Raw genomic sequence first — 25,122 nt, forward strand, 5'->3', positions numbered from 1 at the left:
GTGGGGCCGTCCCCTCGGCGAGTTCCCCGCTCTGCCCGCGGCTCCGCCCGGCCGCGGGCAGCTGCCCAGGGCCCTCCCGCGCGGGGGGGCGCGCTCCGGATTGGCCGCGGCCCCGCAGAGGCAGCCAGTTCAGGCCCGGCTCCCCTCGCCCGCCCCCCACTCCCGCCCCCCGGCCCTTTGTACAGCGATTGCGACAAGCAGGAGCAGAGGGTGAAAGGAACTGAGGCCACAGAGAGGGAACGGGGACGCGCCAGGGAGCCGGAAGGGCGTGGGGAGGGCCGCGAGCCGAGCAGTGGGGTGTTGGAGGCAGAGAAGTGGGGAGACTCCAAGACTCATGCTTGGGGAACCAAAGTGAGCATGAGCCCCCTGTCCCTGCTCCTCCGCCCCGCGCCGTGTGTAGCTGCTGGGGAGACTCTGCGTCGCTGCTCCTTCAGGGGCCGCTGTTGAGAAGTCGCAAAAAGGAGAAGTGAATAAACCGCAGCTCCCCACGCGGGCTCTCGAAGCTGCGTCCTGAGCCACCGGCCGCGCCTCTCTCCGAGGGCTCGGCCGCGCTCCCTGACCTTGGTGTTAGTTTCAGTCCCTTGGTGTTTGTCTCGCCCCGCCGGCACAGGCAGCTGCGCAATACCCCGGCAGGGCGGGGGGTCTGGCTCCGGGCCTGTGAGGACCAGGGCGGGCGTCCGCACCCGACTGCGGGTTTGCGGCGGGACGCTAGAGAGCCGGGTGCTGCTGGTTCCCTTGTCTGCATCAGTGCGCTGTCCCTGTCCCCCCGGGAGCGTGGGACTCCTCTAGGGTCCTGGCTTCCGATAGAGGAAATCCTTAACACCGCTCCCCAGGAAGGACTTCCCCAAAAGAAACAGCCCCAAGCCTCCGAGAATAAGCCGGGGGAAAGGACGCGCTCAGGTGCTGGGTGAGCGAGATGCTTGCCATCCTATGATGAGGCCGTGACGGGGGGTAGACCGGAGTCGCTTCATCAGCTCAACAGCTGGTAATTACTGGGGGCGCGGGGGAAGGATTAGGGACCCCTTTGTAAGTCACGGGCATGTGAGAGACTGCTGACACAATACGTTCTTGCTCTATTTGGAAGTCTAGGGCTAGGCATCTCAACCCTCATCCTCCACCCACATTCCCATCTTTCCTCAAAATCCTGACCCGGGCCAAGGAGAGAGGCACCGAGGAGAGGGCAGCAGAGCCGGCGCCCCGATGCAGAGGAGGTCTGGCCACCGCTCCCTGCCGGGGGCGAGGCCTGTAGCTCCTCCACCTAATGGTGACCAATGTCTCCCAGGCACATGCTGGCCACCGAGTGAGAGCAGACGCGGACGTGCGGAACAAAGTAGTCGCGGGCCGGGTTCCGGCCTCCCGGAGCTGCTGGGGCTGCGGAGGTTGGATGCCTGAAACCCCCGAGGCTCCTCCGGGTTGCGAGGGCAGGAGTGGGATGGGCTGAGAGTGAGGCTCTAGAACGGGGACCTCGTCCTTCCGCAGCTCGGACTTCTGGATTCCGCCCTTCACATTGACGGGTCTGAAGCGAGTTTCCAGGAGAAGCGTAGGCGTCTCCCCTCCTGGGCAACCCGGTCTACAGGGATCCCATTTCCCGCCCTGAAGCCCCGCTCCATGATCACATCCAGGCGCTGCAGCTGCGGAGACTCGCTGGCAAGAACGCCGGGCGAAGGAGGTGGTCCCCGCCTGCCTTGCGGCGTGCTGCCCTGGGGCCGGGCTCCCACACAAAACTTTTCCGGCTTGGGATTCAGGACGCGTGCGCGCACGGTCCGCCGCTGTGGGCGGGAGTTGGGGCGGGGCGGAGGCGGGGCGAGGGGCGCGCGGGCCTGGGGAGTCCCCGCTGGCGGTCTGGTGCCGGGGGGGGGGCGGAACGGCGCAAGCGAGCCGGGGGTCTACGTGGGCGCGCGGGGGCCAGAGGGCGGCGAGGTGGCGCGCGCTCCCCAGCCTGCTGAGCGGCGGGGCGGCGGGGCTGCGGGCCCGGCCCGGGGCGGGCCAGGATGGCGCCTCCTCCGCCTTCGCCCCAGCTGCTTCTCCTGGCAGCCTTGGCGGGGCTCCTGAGCCCCAAGGAGGTAAGGCGACCCACCCCTGAGAAGGTTTTCGCTCGGGATCTCAGAGCGCTTTACCGAAAGTTCCTCTTGGAAGGAGTGGCGCGCGGGCATGGCATCAAGAGTCCTCCTCTGGCGAGCAGGGCCTGGGGAGGGAGCGGGCAGGGCCCTCGCCGAGCGCAGCGCCCCAGCTCTTCTGCGCCTTGGACCCACAGGTGGTGACTGAGCCGGCGGAGGAGGTAGGAGGGCGTTGCCCCGAGGGCCCGTGGCCTCTGCCCTCACAGGTAGGAGTCGAGTACAGTGGGAGAGGGGGTGTGAAGCGGTAGCCCCGTTCTGTTCTGGCCCCTCTGCACTCTCCACAAGTCACCCTCTGAGGACCTCTGCCGGTTCCTCCGGCCCTTGGTCGCCAATGTCTCCATCCCAACCTGGAGGCATGGGGCCTGCTACCCTCCCCGTCCCTCCGCACAGAGTCCCCCAACTGCTTTAATCTCTCTTCTTTCCCTATGTATAGGTGTCACCAAGAGTGACCTACACACGGCTGAGCCCACAGCAGGTAAGTACCCGCAGGAGCCATCCTTGGTGCCTGCACTGAAAACATTGAGGTCCTTGCAGCCTTTCTCCACCTTCTCTGCTCATCAGCTCCGCTCTTGACTGCTTCCCTCAGGAAGAGGCAGTGTTCTCAGTCCCAGGATGGTGAGCCATAGGCCTCCTCGGTCCGCTTCAGTGCGGTGTCAGGAATGCTGTTGAGTAGCTGGCTATGTGGGCAGTGAAAGGAGGTTGCAGGGGGAACCTGAGGGTAGTGGAAAAAAACCAACTCATGCCCCAACTCTGCTGTGTGATTGTGGGAAATCTCCCGACTTCTCTGGGCCCGCTGTACCATGTAAGGAGTGTTTCTCCTGTTACCAGGCTCCAAACTGTGGGTTCTCCTTGTGTGGCTGCCTCTCTATTTTTGTTGTCAGCGTGGCCAGATAGCTTCCCTTTGGTTTTCCTTTGGAACAATCTCACTTTTTTGATCCTTCTAATAGCTCCAGGACATGAGATCTCATGCCACCCACCTGATGCCTTTCCTCAAACAGCCCTTTCATTAAATCATTTGACTGTCCGGAAGCCTTTGATAGCTCCTTGTTTCCTGCCTTATCATGGCCATACTCCCTGGCCTGGCTTTTCAGGCCCCACCTAGTTAAATAAGCCTCACCTGACATTTCCAGATCTGTGGTTCCTCTCCAGTTGTGTTGTCCTGCTTACCCACCACACGTGTGAGTGCCAGGTTCATTCCCACTGCGGAGTCTTTGCTCCTTCATATTCTCCTCCACACCTGGCCTGTCCTGAAGCCGAAGCAGGCAGCTCCCTGGCCACCTGCCATCCATCCCATCCATCTTCGAAGCCCAGTACAGGAGTCAGCTCTCCCATGAGACCTTGCCTGATCGCATTAGCCCTTAGTCATCACCTCCAAATTCGTGTAACGCGTATAACCTATCTCTTATAATTTCACAAGTAATCAATTTGAGTTTTATTAGTTTGGTTTCCTTTGCATTAGTTCTGTTTCCCTGAGTTTCCTTTACATTCCCTGCAAGTGGAGACCAGGAGCTCTCTTTTGGCCTCTTCCACAGCATCTGGCACAGTGCTGAGCATCAGGTCAGCTCAATTAAAGGATAATTAATAATTGATGAAGTGTTTCCATCCTGGGATTGTGCACCTGCTGCCTGCATGCCCTGTATTTGGATGCTTTGGGGAGATTGAATATATAGATAGGATCAATGACTAGAAGACCTTGTCTCCATTTAGGGGATGCTTACAGTCTAGACTGGGGACCTGGAGAGCCATTGTTACAGATGCAGACAAATACAGCTTAAAAGTGTGGTCGGAGTCTGACAGGGTTAACCAGGCATTCTGTCATGGAAGGGGTCAACTTTGAGGGGTGGCACTTGATGGAGGAGGGGTGAAATGAATACTCAGAGGCAAGAGGGAGTACATGCTAATACCCAGGGTCCCTTGTCCTTTCCTGAGCCCTGATGGTGGAAGGGTCATGTAGCCATCCTGGCCCCGAGATGGGAGAACTTGGGATTCTCAGGGAGGGACCTGGGCCTGGCATCATGTCTCTGTGCCTTTCCTTCAGGCTGAGGATGTCAGCTTCTTCTACCACCCCTGTGCCCACCCCTGGCTGAAGCTCCAGCTTGCCCTCCTGGCCCATGTTTGTGTGGCCCAGCCCTCACTGGCCTCTGACTCCAGCCTCACTCAGGATCGGGTGAGTGGTTGGTGAAAGGCGGCGGTCTGGCACCGGCAGAGGCTGTAGCCCCATGTGCAAGGAAAGGAAAACTCAGGGGCTTCCTCTTGCTCGGTCCCCACCTTCATCTTAGCTCTAACAGTTACCTCCTTCCACAGCCCCTGATGCTGGCAGCATGGGGGGCGGTGCTGGAGATGGCATGGGTAGAGCCAGCCTGGGCTGCCCACTGGCTGAAGAGGAGGCGGAGGAGGAAGCAGAGGAAGGAGAAGGCATGGTTCCACTCTGACAGCCTTTCTGGGCCCTCACCCTTGGTGCCAACACCGGGAAGAGGGAGGCTGTACCGGAGAGGGTGTAAGCAGGTGAGAGGTGCTAGGCCCAGACTTGGTTGGTGGTGTGGTCACTGGGTTATCTGAGCATGGAAAGGGTGAGTGCTGTCTCTTCTCCCCTTAGGCCCCAGCTTTGGCCTTTGCTCTGCGGACCTGGCGGCCCCCAGGCACAGAGGTGGCATCTAGAGGGTCCAGGCAGCTCTCTTCTGGTGGTGCCAAGAGGCGTGGGCTGAGGGCTGCCCTTGGTCTCCAGACCACCCCCTCAGCCCTGAGGTTTCCCTCTGCTTCCCCATGGAACTTTGAGGCCAGGCAGACCATATTAGGAACCCCGGGTGAGCCGGGTAATGCCCCATCTGTGCCCACTGCCCCCCTGCTGCCTGGGGGGCCTGGAGGCAACGCCAGTTCCAGGATAGAGGCTCCAGTGCCCAAGGGGCAAAGCAGACCAGGCGGCTGTGCCTGTCCAAGTCAGGCTTCCCGGGCCCCTCAGGCAGCTGCGCCTCCAAAGGCAGCCCGGGTCCCCACCCCACGCACGGAGGAGGCTGCCTGGGCTGCCATGGCCCTGACCTTCCTGTTGGTGCTGCTCACCCTGGCCACCCTCTGCACTCGGCTGCACCGAAACTTCCGACGTGGGGAGAGCATCTACTGGGGGCCCATAGTGGACAGCCAGGACACAGTGGCTGGTGAGAAGTCCCCTCCTCACCCACCCCCGCCCCGCCCCCTATGGCTTCCCTGCCCTTGACTGCTCCCCATCCTGCTCCTAGCTGTGCTGAAGGGGAGGCTGCCGATTCCCCCGCGTCGGGTTAAGCGCTCACGCCGGAGACCCCTCCTCCCGTCCACGCCGGACAGCGGCCCGGACGGGGACAGCTCCGACTGACCTGCCCCAGCCCTGCCACTGTGGCAGGTTTGGCTCCTCCTCCCGCCGGGAGGCCGCGACCTCTGCCACGTGGACCGCACCCAGGGTCGCCCCCTGGTGGCCAGATGGGGCAGTCCTGCCTAACTATTTGCAGAAGGGTTCCTCCTTCATGTGTGGTTTGCCGGGAGAAAACGGAACTGTTGTAGTCTCCCTCGCCAAAACTCCCTGTATTTCTAATTAAATTATTTTAGTAAGTCTGGAGTTGAGTTCGTACACCTGCCACACAGACACACTCACTCCCACCCAGGACACGGTCCTAGGCCATTTAGGTTGTGTGTGAGGTAGGCAGTATAAAACCTACCGGTCTTAGAGGCAGGGTTTTAGGAGCGAGGTGGAACTCCTCCCACCACCACAGGGTGGGGATGGTGGTGGTAACTTACTGAAACACTGTTATTTCCAAGCTCCTTTTCTAAAAGACAACAGGAGGGCTTCCCTTCCTTCAGAGCAGTCTGGAGCCCTTGCAGTCTACAGCGTGCTTCACATTCTTGCCAGGACTGTCTTTCTCCTGTTCATTTCTGCCACCGCCCCGGACCTCTCCCCTCAATTCTCTAAGCATCAGAAACGGCACATGGTCACTTATTTATTTTTGATACAAATGTACATGACACACGTCTTGACAGTCAGCCCACCACCACCACACAGGTAGAGCCTGGCCCCCTGGGACAGAGGGGGGACGGGTAGAGAAGAGCTGGTGGGTGCTACCATCTGCCTCTCCAGCCTTCCCAGGCTGCGGCCCAGGTTCCAGGTACACAGATACCGCAGGCACAGATGCTGGCCTCTCAGAGGTTATAAGGGAGGGGCCTCTCAGCTGAGTTGGGGACCCCGGGGAGCCAGCCCCAGGCTCAGGTGCTCAGTTCTCTGCCCTAGCCAGCACACTCCCCCTCTACAAGGGAGGAGGAGAGATGGAAGGAAGTGGTTTTCATTTTAAGTTCATAGAGAAGGGGTACGAGTGGTGGGAGTAATGAGGGGAGACAGTGGGCAGGACCCCAGCTGGTTACCCAGGCAGTCCCTGGCCCCAGGATGGGGGAGAGGGAGGCTGAACCCCAACGCTGGTCCTGCTGCTCTGGTCCGCTCACCCCTCACAAAACTCCCGATGGGCCAGGCCTCCGGAACGGCACTGCCGCCCCGCACACTCACACGCAGGCACGCAGGGACACTCAGTTACCACAAAGTTAAAATTAAGGGGTGGGAGAGAGGAGAGAGAGAAAAAAAAAAAGTTTTTCCAGTGTTTGCTGCTGGGGACCCCGGGAACACAGGTTGGAGCCTGTGCCCTAGGCAGGGGCCGTTTGGCATTAAAGGAGAGCAGCTTGGGGGCTGGTGGCTACAGGGCGGGGACATCCACAGAAATTATGTACAAAGGAGGGGATGCCCCCACTCAGCCCCCAACAGGGCTGAATTGGCTCATGGGGGTGGGGTGTATGTAAGGGGAACCGCCCCACTCGGAGTGTCCCCACCTGACCCTTTGCTGAGGGTGCCCCAGAGGGCAAGGGGCTGGGAGTGATGCCTTACAGGCCCCTGCACACTAGAAGGGGAGGGATGCTATGTACAGGGGGAGGTGCATGGAATGTGGGGGACAGAAGCTCCTGCCACCCCACCTCCCCATCCTTGGGGGTTTGAGGGGGGCGGGCACCAGGGCACCTGGCTGCCAGGAGAGAGTGGCAGCACTAAGGGCACTTGTGCCAGCGGCTCTGTTGGGGTGGGGATTAGTATTTGGAGTGGCCCAGCTCCCATGGCCAGTGAGGTCCCAGGGTGTAGGTGAGGGTGCAGGGGGAGTGGTCACTGCTTCTTCTCTCGGGTGGTGATGGTGACCAGCTGCTTAGCAGCCTTGGCGATGTCATAGGCGCACTGGATCACCTGCTGAGTCAGCAGCTGGAAGTCCACAGGGGCGCCAGGCTCTGGGGGCACTGTCTTACGGCACTCGCTCTGCAGCCGGTAGGCGCTGGCATTGAGCAGCCGCAGAGAGCTGCGCACTGTCTCCAAGGCTGGCCTCTGGAAGGAAGGAGGAGGGAGCTGGGCCTCGGGCTTCAAACCCTGAGCCATGATCCTGGCCCAACGCATCTCTGTCCCCACCCAGGCAGTGCTCAGGTTCCCTACCCCTGCTCCACCCCAAGGCCCGCCCAGTCCTGCTCCTCTCTCTGGCCCCTGTACCTTTGGGAAGAGAGAGGCCATCTCAGTAACAGCCAAATGGATCTTCTCCGAGCAGGGCACAAAGCTGTGGAGGGAGAGGAGGGTATAAATTAGGGGGGCTCTCAGAGAAGGTTCCCAGGGATAGTGGGACACCGGCCCCCCTCTTGCCCTCTGCAACACCCAGAGGCTGTAAAAGCCTGTACCCCACCCCCATACCTGTCATGTTTGAATTCCTGGGCAGCCCGCAACAATTCCTGAATGTTCTTGGTAACCTGCTCCGTCTTCAGGATGACGTCCTCTGTGCTGGGAAGCCCAGGGTCCAGGTCTCCATCCAGGCTTTCCAACTCTGGGTGGAAGTCCTCCTCCTTGCCCAGCTCCAGAAACCTCTTCCCTTCCATTCTGAGGCCCAGGGTTAGAAAGAGAGACATCCCGGCCGTGAAACCTCTTGCCTGCGTGCTCACAGACACTCCAGGGCCCACCGGACCTCCCCCACGCCAGGGTGCCTCACCCAAGCAGGGGGTCCCCACTCTGCGTGTTCTCATAGTCGCTGTCGGCACCACTGCCGTGGCGGGAAAGCTTGCTCTGGAGGGTGCAGGGGAGGGTTGGTAGGTGAGGTACACGTTCACAGACCCACAGAGCCCCCCATCACCTCCCATGCACACATCCCATTTCGCCCGTCCCTTGTGCACAGGGGATGGGACATTACCGTATGGCGGCTTCCTTCCTGGGAGCATGACAGCAGCGGGGAGGAGGGAGCGAAGGGCACAGCTGAGGCCGACACCCCCTTCCGGATCTGAAATCCAGGAGGGCTGGAATCAGTCTCTCCTCCTCCCTGCCATCCACCTTCCAGCTTCCTCGCACTGAGCGCGGGGACTGTGTATGTCCAGACATCCCTGTGCCCAGCATCCAGCATAAAGCCTGGTACTCAACTGGGTCTGAGAACCTATTTGCAGAAACAGACCCACCTGCCCCAGGCTCTGCTTACCCGGTAAAGGCCGGCAGGGACATGCATAGAATACACGGTGTCATCCTCCAGTTCCTGGGGGTTAGCACAGTGGGTGTCACGGAGGGTCCTGTGGTGGCCCCAGCCCTGTTTCCCCACTCCCTTGAGACCAGTTAGCAACTCACAGTGCTGTGGAAAGGCTGTAGCCGGGTGGCAAGCTCGTCCCCAGGTGGGCCCCCAAAAGGCTTCAGGGCGGAACCTGGTTCATACATGGAGAAGGCCTGGCGGTCCCTGCGGTGGGCACTCGCACCAGGCCCCATGGACACGTGTTCTGCCCGCTCGCTGGGGAGTGGGGGTGTGGGCACTGGCCCTGGCGGCTGCCGGATCTGCAAGTTCTCCGCCTGCAGCTTATGGATCTGAGAGTAGAGTGGTGTCAGAAACTCCAGAGGGTCCAGGCTGCACCCCCAGCTCCCCACCGGGAGCCCTCACCTCCCTCTGCAGCCTCCGGAGCTCGTCACTCAAGCTACTGTTGACCTTCATGAGCTGCTGCACCTTTGCCTCGGAGGTAGCCAGGGCCTTCTTTAGCTCTAGGTACTCCTGCAGCGTCACGGCCCCATCGGACAGGTCCGAGGAGTCCATGCTCTGCAGAGTGAGACATAAGCCAGTCAGCTACCAGGGGCACAGGAAGAATGCCCTCAGAGGCCTGCTCCCAAGGCTGTGACCAGCCCACTGGTTCTCCAGGCCCCGGGCCACAAGAGGGTAGAGCTGGGTCTTGATGGAGGCCTGGGGAGGGTCGGGGAGGGGCAGCGCTCAGACCCGGGCACGGTTGTTCCGCGTGGCGCCGGCACTGCGCAGGGGCTCCTGGTCCGTGTCCTCGTCCGAGGCCACGCTGTCGTAGTCGTGCTGGTCGTCGAGGTCACTCTGGCTCCGCGCAGATAGCTCGAGGTTGTCTGAGGGCACAGGCCTGTCACTCAGGGCTCAGCACACAACCCATCTTATCATGCCATCCCCAAAAGGTTGCTATGAAAGAGAATATCCTGGAACAGTGCCCACCGCCCACACCCCATCTTCACCCTTCCCACCTGTGGGGCTGCTCAGGCTCTTGCCCTGCTGTCTCCGCTTGGCCTCGCTGAGAATGTCGATGATCAATGTGGCAAACTCTCGGGCATTAAAGCGGGCCAGCTTCTGTCGCCCCTGTGAGGTAGAAAGGGCCGGGCCGGAATGAGGGGCACCCCTGCTATCTGCTATCTGCTTTAACTACAGCTAAAACATCTCAGCCCGGCTCACCTGGCCAAGGCAGGGGGTGAGGGATGGCATAAATTCAAGGTGCCTAGGGGAGCTCTCACAAAGATGCCAGAATGCCCCCCCTCCCAGAGGCTGCTCATCAAGTGCTCAAAAGAACAGCCTCTTCCCCATTCTCATATCCCAGTGCCAGCCAGGCCTGGAGGGAGACCTCGGCCGGCGGTGGGGGGGACAGGCCCAGGCCCAGGCCCTGTCTCAGACAACAGCCAGCGAGGAGAGGAAGGGCAGAGCCCACAGAGCTGGCAACCCCAGGAAGGGAAGAGACTGCCCCAGGCCCCCCGCCCAGTCCCCTTACCTGATTCCGCGTGGCTGAGTATTCGGGGTTAACAGGCAGGAAGGGCACAGCACTGCGCTCCGTCACCAGGGTGCTGTGGTTTTGGGTAGCCAGCCACACTGTGGGGGAGGGGCACGAAGCAGATCATCCAAGTGGCCAGGCCCAGGGGCAGAGCGGGGGGAGTGCTGAGCCCTGCCCTCCTAGCTCCTCTCCATGCCCACCGAGCTTGGTGTTCAAAACAGGAGTGGTCTTCAGACTGGAGAAGCCAGGTGGGGCAAGGCTGGTTGAGGACTGACAGACAGAATGAGGCGACTCCTTCACGCCAGGCCCAGCCTTGAGTTTGGGCTGGAATCTGGCTGTGGCCAGGAAGGAGTGATGCAGGGGGGTGGAGCAGGACTGGGGAGACAGCCAAAGTGGGAGGCAGCCAGAGCAGAGATGAGCCCTAGTCTGGGGGTGGGGTGGGAGGAGCTCAGCACACTCTGCTGGGCTAGGGAGGCTACCCAGGCTGGCTTGCAGCTGGCAGGGACTCACATGCAAGCCTGCTGAGCAGACCGATCCCAGGCACCCCTTCTCAGTTTCAGTAAAAGGACCTGAGAGCCACGCCAGATCCTAGTGCCTCCCCAGAAGGCAGGTGCTCTGCCCCATCTATGCGCCCCAGGCCTTGGAGGCCCTCCCGGCTCACCAGCATCATTCTCTCTTCGATCCACCTCATCATAAACGTCCATGGCAAGTTCCTCAAAAAGCCGGTTGCTGAGCTGGAGGCACACAGGGGGACACAGGCTTTGTCAGCTCAGCCAGCCCTGGCCCTCAGGGCCAGCTCAGGGGGATGTCCTAAGATGGGGGAGACGGCTTGTGTCCCTTGTGCCACCCAGCCCCCACAGTCTCAGAACTGGAAAGCGGGGTATGGGTCTATCTGCCAAACTTCAGTGGCAGTGAAGAGAAGGGAGACCAGACCCGCCAGGTCAGAGGTGGAGCTGGGGCCCTGGGAGGCTTCAAGGGGCAGAACTGGGGTCAAAGACAAGGGGTGGGAGGTGGAAAAGGAGACAGGAGGCTAGGGAGAGGGCAGGTCTAAGGCTTGGGAAAAGGCACCAGGTCAGAGAAAGGGGGAGCAATCGCAGGGGCCGAGGGTTAGAAATGGGAGCAGCTCCAAGAATTAGGGGCCTGTCTGAGCAGACTCACCGCCTGCAGCTTCTTCTTGGCAGCTTTGGCCAACTCGGACAGGTCCAGGCTGTGGATAAGGAGGAAGATGAGAATGGGGAAGAAGGGAGAGGCCGAACGTGAGAGGTGGCCAGGCCCTCGCCAATGATATCCCAAACATGCAGGGAACCCAGGGAGACAAGACCCCAGATGCCACGCACCGAGAGCCACCCTGCCCCACCCAACCTCCAGAGCCTGCTCCCGTGGCAGACACCAGATACCTCTGAGACATGCACTTTTGCCGAGATCTAAGTCCAGAGGAAGGCAGCAGAGGGAAGAACAGGACAGAGGCAGCAATTATCCAGGAGCAGGGCAGCACACGCCTTCCCACGTCAAGCTCAGACCCATTTCCGTGTACACACCAGACCCAGAGTGTACAAGACTGAACTCATCCGCGCCCCGGAACCTGCTCCTGGACGGCTTGCTCCTTCTCTCGGTGACCCACTCACCCAGCACCAACATCGACTCCTGAGAATCACCTGAAACCTCCCTCACCCTCAAGCCTGTGCTAGGATTTCCCCAGCTTCTGCCATCATTTCCTCTTGCCTGGGTTTTGCCTGGGCTTTTGCAATAATTTCTTCCTCTACCATCCCACTTCCAGTCTTGCCCCTACAATCCTTGTTTCCACCCAGCAGCCCAGGGTGATCTTTTTGATGCATCTGGCTGTACTACCCCTGGTTGTAAAAATATCTCAATAATAACAGGTATGCATGGCATACTTCCACAAAAAGCTCACTTTAAAAATATGCTAAATGCTTTGTATGCATTATCTTATTTAATCCTCTCAACGACCCAGAAAGAGAGGTACTGTTGCCCTCATTTCTAGAAAAGGTAACTAAGGCTCAGAGAGGTTGAGGAGCCTGCTTGAAGTCACACAGCCAGTAAGCAGCAGAGCTGACTGCACATCCAGGCTTGGAACTCCTCTGCCCTAGGGATGGTCACAGCTCTTGTCAGGGCTCACAGGACTGGCCACTCTCTTGCTCTGTCTCTAGTCCAGTCTTGCTCCTGGGATTTCCTGCCTCTCGCAATATGCTTCAGCCTCACTCATGGTCTGCTTGCAGTTCCTGGCACAGTATTTCTAACGCCTATGCCTTTGTCTCTCTTGCTGTACTCCCCATACTGAACTACAGCTGTTTGACTGGGCTGCCTCCCTCTCTAGGCTGTGAGCTCCTTAAGGGCAGGGATCATGTCTGAGTTACCTCTGTGTCCCAGTGCCAAGAACAGCAGCTGGTACTGGGAAGGTGCTCGGTTAACATTTCATCGAATACATGCCCATATGTGTTTACAAACCGCAGCCCACCCCCAATATACACACTCAGGCACACACATCAGGCAGAATCAGACCAGAGAAGTAGGGGGGAGTCATGGGGTTTCAGAACTGGAGGTCTGGGTTCAAGGACCCGAGGTGCCCAGGCCTGACCATCCCCATCTGCCACACAGGCCTTTGGAGAGGGAGGTAGCCACTTCTCTCCAGATCCAGGCCAGAAGGCACAGCTTAGCACGCAGCTTTGGCCACCAAAGGCAGCCACCAGGGGGCGCCAGCATCCATCTTGTGAGCTGGATGAGGGGTTGGGAGAATGTCCCCCAGCTTGGGCACCTGAGACCTCTCAGATCAGAGGGGGAAACACCTGGATTGTGCCATGCCCTGCCCCCAGCCCCTGCCGAATTTCTGAGCATATCACAGAGGCCTGGCCAGTTGTCCCAACATTAGTCAAATCCCTGGAGCCCACCACCTTTTCACTGAAGAGCAGGGGTTTATTTCCCAGTGGGATCAGTGCCACTGGGAACAGAACCCAGTGATCCACTGCTCCTGGGGGTGCTCCTTGTACTCAAGCTCTATGTGCTTGACAGAAGGGGGCTCAGGCTATGCTGGCCATGTGCTGAGTTGCTACGTCTTACCTGCCGCGGGGCCCAGCATTAGGGAGTGAGGACTGAACTGTGAAATGCTTGTGCCTCCAGCCCCTAGGGTGGAGGGGTGAAGTGGAGGGTGGGGAGGGTTCCCAGGCCCCTAAAGCCTTGGGAGTGGGAGAGGTGGAGCTCTGAGGGTCAGGCACCCACATGGCCTCTAACAACCTCTGGGAAAGGGTATCAGGTGGGTACTCACCTGTCGGCCATCTGTGGGATGATGTAATGCCCATTCTTGTGATCTGAACAAAAATAAAAATGCCAAGTCACTGGTGCTAGGTGGCCTTAGCAGCTGGAATCCCACCTCACTGCCATGAACAGGGCTTGGCACCCAGAAGTGTCAGGGAAAAGGGAAGAGGGCAGGCCACCCCCAAGAGCCCTGGGAACTGGCTGGAAGTTATGCCCACCCCCATGCCCTACCCCAGCGTGCTGCAGCCCAGAGCCTGCAGCAATTTCACAGGAGCCAGTTGCCTAGCAACGCTGTTCCCCAGCTGGCTTTGTCACCATGGCACCTGCTGCTGGGGTGTGTCTGAGTCCCACCTGCCTGGTACAGCCAGGCCAGCCCCGAACTCTGCTCACCAGGCTTTCGTCCACAGAGATAGAAGGCCAACCGGTCAGTGAGCTCATATTGGCACTCAACTAGCCTTTCGGCCAGCTCATGGTGCCCCGCCTGCCTGTGGGGAGGGGCATGGCTCAGCCTGCAGCAGGAGCCCACTCCCCCCGCCCACCAGAGCTTCACCCTTCACCCGACCCTCACCTGGCATAGTCAATGGGTGTACGACCATTAACGTCAGGGGAGCCAGGGTCAGCCCCATACACTACAAGAAGCTCAGCCTGCAGCGTCTGCCCCGCCTTGGCAGCCACGTGCAGAGGCGTGGTGCCCTTCTCTGGGTGGAAGAAGTTGGCCTGGGCACCCAGGGACAGCAGGCGCAGACACGTCTCCAAGTTGCCCGTCCGCACGCTCGAATGCAGTTGCTGCAAGGAGCGGAGTGTGCAACAAATGTGTGTGCATGAGGCCCCTCCCCTCTTCCAGTCCGGGCAGTGCACCTAGTCCGGGCAGTGCCTGGGACTCCTACCAGCTCCAAGAGCCCAGCTGGAGTTGGGTTGTCAGGGAGGACAGCGGGCTTCCCACTAGGAGTTAATACCAATTAATAACAGCTGTTGTCAGTTACATCTACCACGCGCTGCGTGCCCTCCTTAGAACAGACATGATCTATGAGGTAAATGCTGTTATTTCTTTCCCATTTTACAGATGAGGAAACTGAGGCTCTGAGAGGCTAAGAAGCTGCCCCAAGTTGTCCTGGCCTTTGGGTGGCAGCTGAGGAATTTAGCCTGGTATGTCTACTTGGGAGGCGAGGGGCCTTGACCACATGCAGCCTGACCACGCAATCTGGTCCCTCCACCGTGCCCACTGCTCTTGCCTGACCTGGCTGTCTTTGGGGCCGGGGGCTCCGCGGTGACAAAGGAGAAGTCTTCAGGGCACTGTAGGTCAGAGGGGGAGGAGAAGCCCACCCACCGCTGTGGGACCCACCCAAACCTTGCTGAGGTCTTTGGCGGTGACCCCGTCATCATCCCGGCAGGGAAGCTTGTGCACAAATGCCAGCATCTGGTACTTGGCCCTGATGAACTCTGACTTGATGGGACTGCGTGGGGTACATAGAAAATGGGGAGCACAGCAGGAAAGGCTAGTCACCCAGCCACCTCCCAGGTCCATATCGAGACCACACAGCCCCTGTCACCACCCCTCCAGCCCAACTCACTGGACTTTGTCTTGGGGGTTGGCCTTGCGCCGGCCACTCTGCACTTGCGCAGGGTCCAGCAGGGAATGCTCCCAGATGGAGTTGGCCCCATTGCTGGCGAGCGTGTGCACCATCTGCGGGGAGGAGATGCCAAGTGAGAGAGCCCACTGCGAGCTGGGCACTGGCTGCAGCCATTGTGGCTGCAAACAGTACCAAGGGGCCTACTGTGTGCCTGACGCCACTGCACCTCCATCCAGTCAGACCACCCAAGGATGTGGGTCCTGTTTAGTATTTCAGATCACATAGCCAAAATGCCAAGGCTCAGAGAGGTTAAGTGACCTGCTCAACGCTACATGGTAGAGCTAGTAAGTGGCAGAGCTGGGTTGAGAGCCCAGATCTGTTTGACTCCAGTCCTGGACGCCTCCCTTCTGTACAGGTGAGGAGGTGAGTGGAAAGGGTCAGGGATAGGTTCTGCCCCAGTTGGGCGCTGCGTGGAATGCGAGTGCCTAGTGGGCCACTCTCGGTATGCAGAGCTGGCGCTATAGAATCCAGACAGGTGGGTATGGGGGTATGAGGGAAATGCACCTGCGCTCAGCACACTGTGGGAAGGAGGAACCGCCCGGCCAGGCCCCATACCTGCAGCAGTGTGGGAGGCCAGGCGCTGTGGCGAAGGTGCTTGACAATGGAGATGTGACGTCCCAGGCTCCGGTGCACGCTGCAGCACTCGTCACACACCAGCACACCCCTGCTGATGGAGGCCCAGCCAGGGTCTGCAGGGGTGGGGGCAGGTGTCAGCCATAGCCAGGCTTGAGCGAGACACCCTGAGCACCGGCTCTGGGCCAGCACTGTGGTTAGTACTCCACACACATTCACTCACTCGGTCCCCAAAAGGTCTAGGAGCTGGGAGCATCGGCGGACACAGGTTACTGATGTAGAAGCTGGGCAGGAGGAATTCCCCAAAGCCCTTCCTACACATCGTTGCCCCTCTGAGCAGGCGTGGCTCCCCAGGGCGCACTCAGCGGGCATGGTTTTCTGTCCTGCAGCCACCACTACCAGTCCCACAGCTTTTCCCCAGGGAACAAGACGGGTGTCCCAGCTCTTCCTTGCGGAGGCAGGAATCCCCTAGGGGATGCAACCCTGATGCTCACACGCCACACATCCCTCAGTCCTCCTGTGTCTGGGTCGTGCCACATCTCTCCTGCACCCAGACTTCTGTTGGAGCCACTGGCCCATCACACCCCTACATGGGCTCCCAACTCTGTCTTCTTCCTGGCAAGCCTCCTGTCACCATCACTGATGGGCTGAGCTGGAGCCCCTCTCAAGGAGAATGGAAAGAGCAAGGCAGCTAACATTGATTGAGCACCCAGTGTGTACCACTGGGTACTGAATGTATGATGCCTCTTAAAATTGTTAGGCAAGGTAGAAAATGCTATACCCCTGCTTTCCCAACGAAGAAACAATGGCTCAAGAGAGGTTAGCGCATTTCCTCAAGGTCATACAGCTAATGAGTGGGATTGCTGGGATGTGGACCCAGGTGCTTAGATGCCAGAGACCACGTCATGTCTATAACCACCGCGGCCCCTCTGCCTCTGCTCTGAAGGGGGCAGCCCCCAGCGGGCGAGGGCTCTGGCAGCCACTCTCCACTGCTTCAGGAGAAGGGGACTTTGGAAACAAGACGAGGAGGCAGGGCAGGGTGGTAGCTCCTGGGGTCCTTCTCAAGGGCAAGGGAGATGCCACCCATCCCAGGCCCCTTGGGAGAGGGGGAGGAGACAGCTGCATACAGCTCAGGCTTCGGAAAGGTCATAGGGAGAAAGCAGCCATTGTGTGCCACTGGAGAGTGGGGGCAGGGAGCCTCTCTCCCAGGACACCCTGCTCTGCCTAGGCCCCCGCCCCTCCTGTCTCAGGAAGCCCTGTCCTGGGGGGGGGGGGGGGCGGGGCGGGCGCTGGCTCTCTGCCTTGCCCCATAGAGCTCAGGGGTAATGACAGCCTCTCCAACCAGAAGGTGATTCTCAGACCCTTGCCTGCAAGGACTTCCATCCAAGTTCCCAGAAGAACTGTGAGGAGACTTAGGGAGCAGCATGAGCTCTGCCCACAGCACGTGTCCCTTCATGGCATGGAAGCAGGAAGTGAAAGAGGGAGCTCAGCTCACTGGGTCAGGGCTTCTTTAGGGATCCCCAAAACAAGGCAACAGAGGGATACACAAGGTGCTCACCATACACCTTCCTGGGGGGCTGATTCCAGGGGCCCAAGAAGAAGGGACCCACTATCTGTGCCAAGATGGGGAGCCCTAATGTACACTTCAGTGTTGGCTTTACCCAAGAATTGAGGCACCCCAAGCATGAAAAGCTCCCCCCCCCTCCCAAACACCACTGGGTCAGGGGTCTGCCCTCTAGCCACCTCCGGCAGCCCAGGCAGGAAGCTGGAAATGACGCAGCCTAAATTCCTCTTGTTGAAATGGTGGGGTTTCCTGTTAAGTGGGGAGCCGCCCAGGCCAGGATCATAAATGGGCTGCCCTGAGGCCTCCACCCCCATCCCAGGCCAGTGGCCCTACCAGAGAAGCCAGGCCTGGGAGGACTGGCCAGATATCCAGGGCCAGACCAGACATGGCAAGCCCCTGAATATGGCAGTGACCAAGAGACCAGGATCCGGAGAATGTAGCCCAAAGCTTTGCTCAGCACTCTCCTAGGCTAGGTAGGGGAGGGGTCCTCCCCCATCCTCCACAATGACCTAAAATAGGAAGGTTGGGCAAGGGACACTGTCCTGGTCTGGGGCACACTGGTGCCAGCTCAGGTATGGATGACAGATGAGAAACCCACCCTCCTCCCTATGTCCAAGAGGCCTTACCCAAGCAGGAGCCCCCAAGCCCCACCTAGGCCAGTTCTTAAGCAGAAGGGCCAAGAAGGGTTTCTGAAAGTCAAATGGCTATTGAAGTTTAAGGTTAAAGGTACCCTGTCGCAAAGAGGCTCCCTGGACCAAATATGGGGCAGAAGGGGTACAGGCCAGGTGATGTGGTGACCTCCTCAGTATCCTGCCAACCCTCCCGGACTTATGTCTCTAGCCAGGGTGGAGGATCTGGTATGTGCAGGCAGGTGGGGGGAGGGGTCCTGGGGAAATGTTAACCACTGCTAACCCCACGGAGGCCTCTGCTAAGGTAAATTCATGCTACCCCTTAAAGCCATTAGTGGCCTCTGGGCCACAGTAGGTCTACTATAAAGGGCAGCCTCTCCTGCGCTAGGGACCAGATCCTCACATAGGGAAGAGAGAGAGAAGCCCACCATCTTGAAAGCAGGCAAGAGTAATCCATAGGGATAGAGGTCAGAGTGGCAGCTACCTTTGAGGGGATGTTGACTGGGAGAGGGCACAAGAAAACCTTGCAGAGTGATAGAAATGTTCCACCGCTAGACTGGAGTGGTGGTTGCACAGCTATATATACATGTACAAACTCATTAGGTTAAACGGTAAGGTGCTGGCACCTTCCCATTCACAAGTTATATCTCAATAAAAGAAAAAAAGCCCACCACTCAACCCACCCCCACAACAAACTACATTATGAAGAGACATGCAAGTCTGCAGGTTCTCAAATGTCCCTAGCTGGTGGCCAGCCTTGCTCATCCAAGGTGTCCACACGTCTCCACTCCTGTGCCAGGGGCTGCCAAAGTGGAAAGGTTGGGATGGAGGCCCATGGGTAAGGAGCGGGTCCTTGAGAGCTGGGCCAGGACTGTGTGGCAGGGTGAATGGAGGGAAAGGGAGGGGGCACCACACATTCTCCAGGTTCACTGACCCCCCACCCCTCTCTTGGACTCCCAAGGCAGGCAGGGGACACAGATGGTGCCTGACGAGGTGGCACCAGCTGCCATAGCAGCCAAGCCATGTCCAGCTGCCTCACAACGTACACTTATCCCATGTGCCCAGGCCTGGGAGCAGAGGGAGAATGGGGGGCATTTGGGGTCAGGGTGCATCTCACCTTTCACCTCCATAACCCCCCAAATTAACCTACTACAAAAAAGCCACAACTCCATTCCTAGGGCTGGGGCTGCAGGGTTCCTATCACAGTGAGAGAAGCCTAGGACTCTGAGTAGGAGGCACACACCAGGGAGGTGGCTCTGGGTCTGGGCTCCAGACTCTTGGTTACTCTCAAGCCTTTTACCAGGGCTGCTGGTTCCCAGACTGAGAATGACACTCACTCCATGTATCATAAGGCGGGGGGTATGGGGTAGCCCCAAGTAACCAGCAGGGATCCTGACAAGCATCCAAACACTTGGGAAGTGCCTGCTAAGTGCCAGACACCATGCTAGGTATTGGGGTGGGGTGATGAGTAAGACTTTGTCAGCACCCTGCCTGCCTCACCATCCCCACCTTCTCACCATCTGCCTCTTCCTGACCTGTAACCTGGATCAGGGGAAAAGGGGGTACCCAGGGCACAAATGCCTCCGTGGGACAAGGACTAGGGATAGGAGCGGGGCAGTCTGATACATCAGGTGCACACCACTCCTCCCAAGGCCAGGGGCTTCAGCCAGTCAGATGAAATGGAGAAACTGCCTTGCTGTTGCTGTCCTATGTCCCTCAAGCCCAGAATCAGGACCACAGATTTAGAGCTAGCAAGGTCCTCAGAAGCCATTTCTACTCCAACTTCTTTGCCTCACAGTTGAGGAAACTGAGGCCCAGAGTGAGGAAAGTCTTGCCATGGGTCACAGAGTAAGAAGCAAATAAAGGCAACACTAAAATCCAGGCTCCCCTGATAGGATGTCTGCTCAGCACACCCCTACCAATCCTAGTTGCCCACCCCCCATGCTACGCCCACCCAGCAGAGGTGTACAACAGCCTGGGACAGACAGAGAGAAGGCAAGCTCTCCTTTTAGTTCCTCCACCCCATACCTGCCTGTGATTGGGGAAGGGGATCACAGTTTCCAGCTAATGAGGGGTAAGGACACACACTTCCCAGATGGCTTCTTCAGAGCTCTCTAGATCATGGCATGCTCTGAGAGGAGGTCTCAGGGTCATAACCACCCACAAGAGTACCATGCCTCTGCCAGGTATCCACAGTTCTCACTCTAGTTTGGAGCCACTGAACCATCAGAGCATCTGTGGATCTCAACCTGTTGGGGTCCTGGGCCTGTCCAAAGCGTGGGTGGAAGTTATGGGCCCATAAGATAGCACCCCACACTCTCATACTTAGTGTGCCCACGGTTCTCACGCGTTCACAGACCCCTTTCTAAAGAGAGGATGGACATGCCCTGGGGCTTCCTTCCCCAGGCCAGCTGCTGAGCCTCATCACTGGCCGTGTCCTCCCACATCAGGAGAGAGCAGCCTCTCGGGTCACTGCTCCTCACTTCCTCAGCAGGTCGGGGGGGGGGGGGGTTTCACATCAGCCTGGACCTGACTCTGCTGGGAAGGAGAAGGGAAACACCACAGTAAATACAGCTAGGAAATCAACGGGATCCTGGGACCCAGGCACCCCTCAGCACTGCTTCCTATCCATTTCTGGCCAGACTGGGCTAGGGGACCAGGATGGGTGTGTGCCCGAAATGCCAAGCCCACCTTCCCAAGCAGGCCCTACTGAGGCACAGAAGAAGCCAAGTCTAGTTGCTCCCAGTCACCGAGTGACCTGGGGATGCCTGGGTGGAAGATGCCCAGGCTCATACTGGTCCTGAACATCAGGCCCTGCAAGGGAGCCAGGGGCAGGAGGTTCCAGGAGTGGCCACCCCCTCATCTGCTCCGGAGGAAACAGTATCCAAGCCCATCTGCCCAGCTCTCTGCCCCTTGCCCTCCGCCACCCCAGTGGGCCAGCAGACCATGCGAGCAGCAGGTGCAAGACGCGGGGGTGGCACTGAGATGACACAAAAACACACTCGCCCCCACCTCCTAAACCCTGCCGGCCTCCGCCACGGCCCTCTTGCCACCCCAGGCTGGCGCTTCCGTTTGGATATTGAGATGGAGGTGGGGGAGCAGCTAGCTGCCCGCCTCCCTCAGACTGAGGGGTGGGAGGCGGCGCCGGGAATGTCCTTCCTCGCTCGTCCGCGGACGCAAGGGAAGAGGGGGCCCCCAGGCCGGCCCTCCTGCCAAGGACGCGGCTCCGCAGTGGCCCGGGAGGGGGCCGAGGCCGGAGGCGGGAGGCCGCAGCCCCCAGCCCCACCCCGCCCTCCGGCCCCGCACGGCGCGCCCGCCAGGCCCCGGCGCCCGCCGGGCGGCGGCCTCGGTACGCGGTCCCGCCCCCGGCCAGGCCCTGCTTACCCGGGGCGCTGCAGTCCGCACACACCTCCGCTCGCGGCCCCTTCCGGGACATCCTCAGCGGCGACGCGGCCGCAGCCCTCTGGGCCAGCGTGGGGGGCGCGGGCGGCGGGCCCGGGCGGCGGCGGCCCCTGTTGCCCGGCCCGGCTCCAGCAAGGCCCCGGCTAGGCTCCGCGCGCCCGGCCAACCGACCGCCCCCGGGGCTGGCCCGGAACCCGCCGTGCCCGCCTGCCCGCTCGCCCTCGGGCGCCCTCCGCCCCGCGCCGCCCCGCGCCGCCCGCCGCCGCTCGCCTCTCGCTCTCTCCGCCCCTTGCGCGGCTCCCGGCCGCTCCTGCAGGAAACGGCGCAGGCCCTGCCCACCGGGGGAGGGGCAGTCCGCACACCCGCCCCGCCGACCGGCCCTGCCGGCCGCGCCTCCCAGAGAAAGGAAGCCGGGAGCGCGGGCGGGAGGGGGCGGGAGCGCTTAAAGGGACCGCGGCCGCCGCCTGGCCCGAGCGAGCAGTCGCCTGCGGCCCTGGCCCCAGCTCTGGCGCTCCTTTGCCCCCGAGGTAGTGTGAGTTACTCTCACAGCCCTATCCCTTTCACTTTCGAGATGGGGGAGCGGCCTGGGAAGTCGGGCCCTGGGATAGTGGCCCCTGGGAATCAGGGAAGAGAGTAAGGAGCTAGAGGTTCAGGCCCCCTTCTCGTCGAGGGGCTGTGGTTTGGGGTACCCTCTTATCTCTTGTTGGGGTAAGGTATGCGTCCTGGTCCCGCATGTGTCCACATCTGCGTGTCCAGGTGTGTGTGTGTGTGTGTGGTCACACCCTTGCTGACTATGCACACCGCCAACAATATGGTCGCCCAGGTGCCAGAGAGGTCATGCAGTGTATCGCCCTACCTCCGGCATTTCTCAATGCTTCCATCCAGAGAGCAAAGAATCTGGGCGATTTTTACAGACCTCCCGAGGAGTGACACACTGTGCCTGTGTGCAGTAATATCCACTTGTCACCCGCCTTGTATACATCCATGGTGTTTCTGGGCCACCCGAGTGTGTGTCCAGGGCATGTGCGTGTAACATATAGGGTTTTTTTGTTGTAGCAGCCTTTCTTCCTGGACTTCACACGGAGACTCGGCGGGGTGGTGGTGGGGGACAGGGAAGCAGAGGCGCATGCCGCACGTGGGTGTACCCCAGCACTGAGCATGCTCCCCCATACACGTGTGCCCCGCGTGCACCCAGCCCCCATCCCTGCAGCAGCAAAAGGCCAGAGCACTCTGCTTGTGGGGAGGGGGCAGGACCAGGCCTGGGGCCAGGTCAGTGGTGACACGATTAAGAGAGAGTTCCCAAGCGGCAGGGAATCCTGCTCAGTAACGGGTGAGAGAGGGTGGGGAGTGGCGGAGGGAGTCCTTGGGCAAGGGTGCCGGAGTTGGTCGATTTTATCCCAGCGGTGCCAGAGCAGCAGTGACTTGTGGGTGGACTGGCTGCTTCCCTGGGGTAGACAAGTAATGCTCATGAGTCACATCACCCAAAATACATGCAAAGCTCCCTCCATTGCCTTTCGCTGCAGCCGAGATTGACAAGTTTGTTTGAAATCGCGATCCACGGGATATATTTATAATCACACCTTAAAAAAAAAATCTTCTTGTAGGCTTCCCCTCCCCCCACAGCCAGCCGCTGGCTGGCGGGGCTTCTGCAAGCAAGGATATCTCGCGGAGTGGGGGTGGGGGTGGGACATCACCTGCCTCCCAGTGCTGCACCCTCACAGAAGAGTCAGTCCATGGGCTTGGTGGCCCCAGACCCAGCAAAGGGGGGAGTGGCCTGGCCGCCAATACCGGGCGCAGAGCCCACCAGCGGTGGCCGCGGGTTCACCCGATCGACCCCCAGCTATGGAATTTCATTTATTAAATGTCGAGGCGGCTGCTGGCAGCTCCATCGCTTGGCTGTCTTTGTTTCTCTGCTGTGTGGGCGCGTCTCGAGCACGTGGCAGCTGGAGCGCGCACAGGCCGGAGGAAAAGCGACCTGGGTTTAGAGTGGGTTATGGCTGCCTGGCAAAAGGAGAGCCGGCCCACCAGGGGTAGGCCTACCAATCCCTCCTTCCTTGGAGCTCCAAGACTTTTCAGGGGGAAAGGGGTGATTCACCCTGTCCCACACAGCCCGGGCCCCATCTGGTTGGCCCAGGACTACCTGGGAGTGGCCCAGGCACCGAGCCACTCTCCAAACTTTGTTCCGGAAACCCCCGCCCGGCCACAGCCGAACTTCTGGGCCTGGGGCTAGGGATAAAAGGGTTTCAAGATTTCCCTTTGGAGATGTCGTCACCTCAGGAAGCAGGACAGTTGGAGAAATCACACACAAGGTTTCAGAAACAATTTAATAAGGAAATGTACAGGCATTCTACCGGCCACTCCTAGCAGCGGCCCCTCCCCAGTTCCAGCCCCCTCCTCAACTCCAGCTTCAGCCACGACACTCTGCTGACCCCTCGTGGTAGAGGTGGGCAGAGGTCCCCGGCTGCCAGAGACGCCGGCTGGCTCCTCCCAGGCTGGAGAAAGGGGCGAGGCCGTCCACTCCTTCCTTATCCTTCCCCGCCCGAGCCTGGCACTGCTGGGTGTGGAGGAGGAAAGAGAGAAGACCACACAAAGAAACCTGAGAAAGGCGCAGAGAGTTTGCAAGCTTTTGCTAGCACCTCCCACACAAACACTTCTTAGATTGTTTTAAGTAGGGCTGGTGTGGAATTCCTTATTCTAAGGTGGGCTCGAGAAGGCGCTATGTATGCCTGATCCCCACCACCTGTCAATCCGCCTGGTTAGGGAAGGGATGCGCAGTTTTCAGGGCAGTTACTATCCTTAGCTCACCCCAGGAGGCATTCTCATTTTAGAGGTCTGAGAAGCCAGAAAATTTAAGCAGTTTGCTTAAGGCCAGGCAATTAGTAAGAAAGAATTAGAACTCAGGTCTCTCTAACATCTCAGTCCCTCCTCTCTCCAGGGACTAGGACAAGCCTCTAGGTCCTTCCCACCCTTGCAATAGGGCGGCCCTTGCAATAGGCATCCACTGAGGCCAAATCCACTTTTACCATAGAGTCTGCAGGGACCCTTCTGGAAGGACCTCTCTGCCCTGGGGTTATTCAGGAAGAAGGCGGTCTCTGGAATCAGTCACTTCCTCTTTTGAAGGGATCACACAGGGTGGAGGTGGGGAGCTGCCACCTGCTGCTTTCTCTGCCCAGCCCCTCTCTCGCTCCTTGCAGAGGACAGTGTATGGAGGAGGGGCACTGTCCTCCCAGACTTAGTGGACATTCTCTTTCAATGTCAAATGTGAGAGATGGAGTTTAATTTTATTAGAGGGCAGGGAAGACTCCTATGTAATTGTTCAGGTGCCAGATCCCTGATTGCTCCAATGACCCTTGATACTAATGTCCCTCACCTTTCTCAGAAGTCCCGCATCAGTCTCTCTTTTTGGGGGAATCTAGATCCCTCCTCACGATCCACTGGGACCCAAACTCGATCTTGAAGGCCACACCTTCCCGCACCCCCCAACGCTGAGGCGAGGCCTGTAGTCCCCTCCCACCCCAGCAAAAGGCAAAATGTCAGCGGTGGGGTTGCGCCCTTGTCCATCTGGCATCAGAACGCTGCCTCCGTTTCGGCCATGCCTGATTCCCTCCCCACGCTTTCATGAGATGAGGGGGACAGTGCGGACCCTCTCCGGCCACTCACCACCCCCGGTTCTACGAGGTGGACTACAAGCCCCATGATGCCGCGGGGCCGAGCTCTAACAAGCTCTGCCCGGGGCACCCGCGTCCCCTTCCTCTCTCTCCTGCACCCCCGCATCCCTGGCCGGCCGCTCGGGCTGAGGGCCGGGCTATGCGGCTGCGGGGAGCCGGGGGCTGCGGGCGCGCGTCCCTGCGGCGGCGGCCGCGTCCCCGGGGCCCGCGCCCCGT

The 25,122-nt window shown here is 59.7% G+C and overlaps 2 protein-coding genes across 9 annotated transcripts; one reads left to right on the forward strand and one right to left on the reverse strand.

Annotated features, from left to right (window-relative positions):
• Nucleotides 1-1,848: 1,848 nt before the first annotated feature.
• Nucleotides 1,849-5,696, forward strand: TP53I13 (tumor protein p53 inducible protein 13). 5 transcript variants are annotated; one of them, XM_019650534.1, is made up of 9 exons: nucleotides 1,849-2,063; nucleotides 2,255-2,323; nucleotides 2,551-2,592; nucleotides 2,704-2,732; nucleotides 3,614-3,674; nucleotides 4,156-4,284; nucleotides 4,422-4,622; nucleotides 4,714-5,269; nucleotides 5,351-5,696. In XM_019650534.1, exons 1-9 carry the CDS (start codon nucleotides 1,992-1,994, stop codon nucleotides 5,461-5,463), a joined length of 1,272 nt encoding a protein of 423 aa, XP_019506079.1. In that variant the 5' UTR covers nucleotides 1,849-1,991; the 3' UTR covers nucleotides 5,464-5,696. The 5 variants fall into 5 exon arrangements, with proteins under 5 accessions (XP_019506079.1, XP_019506081.1, XP_019506082.1 ...); XM_019650536.1 differs by having other exon boundaries at nucleotides 1,851-2,063; nucleotides 3,650-3,674; XM_019650537.1 differs by lacking the exons at nucleotides 2,704-2,732; nucleotides 3,614-3,674 and having other exon boundaries at nucleotides 1,859-2,063.
• A 370-nt stretch (nucleotides 5,697-6,066) lies between these two features.
• On the reverse strand, nucleotides 6,067-21,478 carry GIT1 (GIT ArfGAP 1). 4 transcript variants are annotated; one of them, XM_019650526.1, is made up of 21 exons: nucleotides 21,221-21,478; nucleotides 15,626-15,759; nucleotides 15,011-15,123; nucleotides 14,788-14,893; nucleotides 14,008-14,225; nucleotides 13,830-13,924; nucleotides 13,450-13,492; nucleotides 11,567-11,593; nucleotides 11,328-11,376; nucleotides 10,831-10,903; nucleotides 10,170-10,267; nucleotides 9,655-9,766; nucleotides 9,389-9,522; nucleotides 9,062-9,214; nucleotides 8,758-8,988; nucleotides 8,615-8,668; nucleotides 8,336-8,422; nucleotides 8,138-8,211; nucleotides 7,846-8,028; nucleotides 7,651-7,714; nucleotides 6,067-7,491 (listed from the first exon to the last, which is right to left on the reverse strand). In XM_019650526.1, the coding sequence occupies exons 1-21, from the start codon at nucleotides 21,270-21,272 to the stop codon at nucleotides 7,279-7,281; spliced, it is 2,313 nt and encodes a 770-aa protein (XP_019506071.1). In that variant the 5' UTR covers nucleotides 21,273-21,478; the 3' UTR covers nucleotides 6,067-7,278. The 4 variants fall into 4 exon arrangements, with proteins under 4 accessions (XP_019506071.1, XP_019506074.1, XP_019506073.1 ...); XM_019650529.1 differs by having other exon boundaries at nucleotides 14,782-14,893; nucleotides 21,221-21,461; XM_019650528.1 differs by lacking the exon at nucleotides 11,567-11,593.
• Between the last annotated feature and the right edge of the window lie 3,644 nt (nucleotides 21,479-25,122).

This window comes from Hipposideros armiger, unplaced genomic scaffold (genome assembly GCF_001890085.2).
Source record: "Hipposideros armiger isolate ML-2016 unplaced genomic scaffold, ASM189008v1 scaffold_141, whole genome shotgun sequence".
NCBI classification, from domain to species: domain Eukaryota; kingdom Metazoa; phylum Chordata; class Mammalia; order Chiroptera; family Hipposideridae; genus Hipposideros; species Hipposideros armiger.